The sequence below is a fragment of the Echinops telfairi genome, unplaced genomic scaffold (assembly GCF_000313985.2).
Source record: "Echinops telfairi isolate 266 unplaced genomic scaffold, ASM31398v2 ScPeMD7_443;HRSCAF=831, whole genome shotgun sequence".
In the NCBI taxonomy this organism is placed as follows: domain Eukaryota; kingdom Metazoa; phylum Chordata; class Mammalia; order Afrosoricida; family Tenrecidae; genus Echinops; species Echinops telfairi.
The window spans coordinates 6,558,807-6,560,462 of NW_022104341.1; the positions used below are offsets into that span (position 1 = coordinate 6,558,807).

The 1,656-nt window shown below is 56.5% G+C and overlaps 1 protein-coding gene across 1 annotated transcript in view; it reads left to right on the plus strand.

Annotated features, from left to right (window-relative positions):
- The window catches only part of LOC101657793 (glutathione S-transferase Mu 1-like), a 22,172-nt gene that overhangs the window by 9,777 nt on the left and 10,739 nt on the right, over positions 1-1,656 (plus strand). Inside the window, exons 3-5 of the mRNA XM_045292011.1 lie at positions 4-96; positions 1,067-1,162; positions 1,248-1,358. Coding sequence (XP_045147946.1) covers positions 4-96; positions 1,067-1,162; positions 1,248-1,358 — 300 coding nt within the window. The remainder of the gene's footprint in view (positions 1-3; positions 97-1,066; positions 1,163-1,247; positions 1,359-1,656) is intronic.

Genomic DNA, 1,656 nt, shown 5'->3' on the forward strand with positions numbered 1-1,656 from the left:
GAGACAGAAGAGGAGAAGATGCGAGTGGACATCTTGCAGAACCAGGCCACAGACACCTCCAACGACCTGGCCAGGGTGTGCTACAGCCCCGACTTTGTGAGTTCTCCGTGGGCTGGTCCAAATCAGGGTTTGAGTGGGCGTCAGGAATCAGTGCACCCAGCTACAGTGGTCCTGTATGCCAGCTGAATCCCTTAGAACTAACTCAGATCTTCCCAGGAACCCTCATTACTGCTGCCATCACCCTAACTCTCACCCAACAAACACACAATCAATCCCCTCCAGTTTAAGAGTGAAATCAACTCCCCAACGTGGAAAGTAAGGGGTTAACAAGCTGGGAAACTTCTCCCCTGTTACTTCAGAGCTTCTGGTGTGAGCTGATGACCAGCAGCAGTGTCCCCCCAGAGTCTGTCTCTGCAGGGAAGCCCTCCTCTTCCTCCTTCCTGTCAGCATCTCAAATTCTCCTGGTCGTTCAGGAGGTCATCCAAATGCCCTCCGGGTTCTTGTACCCCCGACCAGCCAGAGCCCCCACATCTTCCCCTGAGCTCTTGGCCTTCTTGTTCCTGCACCTCTGAGTGCATCCCTCGACCAGGGCCTTAGCCCTCCGCCTCTGATGACAGGCAGATGAACGGAGGCACAGTGACAGATCAGTGTCACTCGCCTCTCTGCCTTCCCACTGCCCCTGACAGAGGGGCCTTCTACACAGTTCCCACTAGCCCTCTGCCCCAGAGGCAATGCCCACTCACAGTGACCCTGGGGGGCAGATAGAACTGCTCCGCGGGTTTCTGAGACTGTAAGTCTTTCCTGGAGCTGACAACATCCTCTCTGTCTCCAGGAGTGGCAGGTGGGTTTGAACTGCTGACCTTGTGGTTAGCAGCCTGATGCCTAACCATAGTAGGGGTCTAGAGAATTCTGGTTGGATTAAGTGGAAGCCTGTGACCAGGGAGGGGCAGTCTGGGGAGGATGGCAGCTCCCCCAGGGCCAGCTGGGTCAGTCAGCAGTGGGGCAGCTGCCTGTCTCTGGGGAGGGAGAGCTTTCTGAGGGAGGTGACAACTCTTTTCTGCCTCAGGAGAAGCTGAAGCCACAGTACTTGGAGGCCCTGCCTGGAAAGATGAAGCTGTACTCACAGTTCCTGGGGAAGCGGCCATGGTTCGCAGGGGACAAGGTAGAGGGGGAAGGAGACGGTGACGGGTATTGTCCATCTTCCCGATGGTGGTGCCTCAGCCCCACTCACCCTTGGCTTTCTGCAGATCACTTTCGTGGATTTCCTGGCTTATGATGCCCTTGACATACACCGTGTCTTTGAGCCCAAGTGCCTGGACGCGTTCCCAAACCTGAAGGACTTCATGGTGCGCGTTGAGGTAATGTCCCCGGCCCCCCCTCCTCTTCTATGCTTGTTTCCTCCCCTGCTCCATCAGGCTGTCTGAGTTTCGGCGCTCGAATGAACAATGACCCCCATTTACAGAGCACTGGCTGTATGCCAGGACTCGGGCTCAGCGTGGACCTCTCCAGCATCCTCTTTAGCCTTCATAGTTGGACAGAACTATGAGCCCCGTTCTCTAGATGAGGAAAGTGAGGCCCAGGGGAGGGGCGTTTTCAAGGTCACACAGCCCTTCCCCTGGGCTTCCAGTCAGCTCCCAGGGCAGGAGCCAGGGCTCT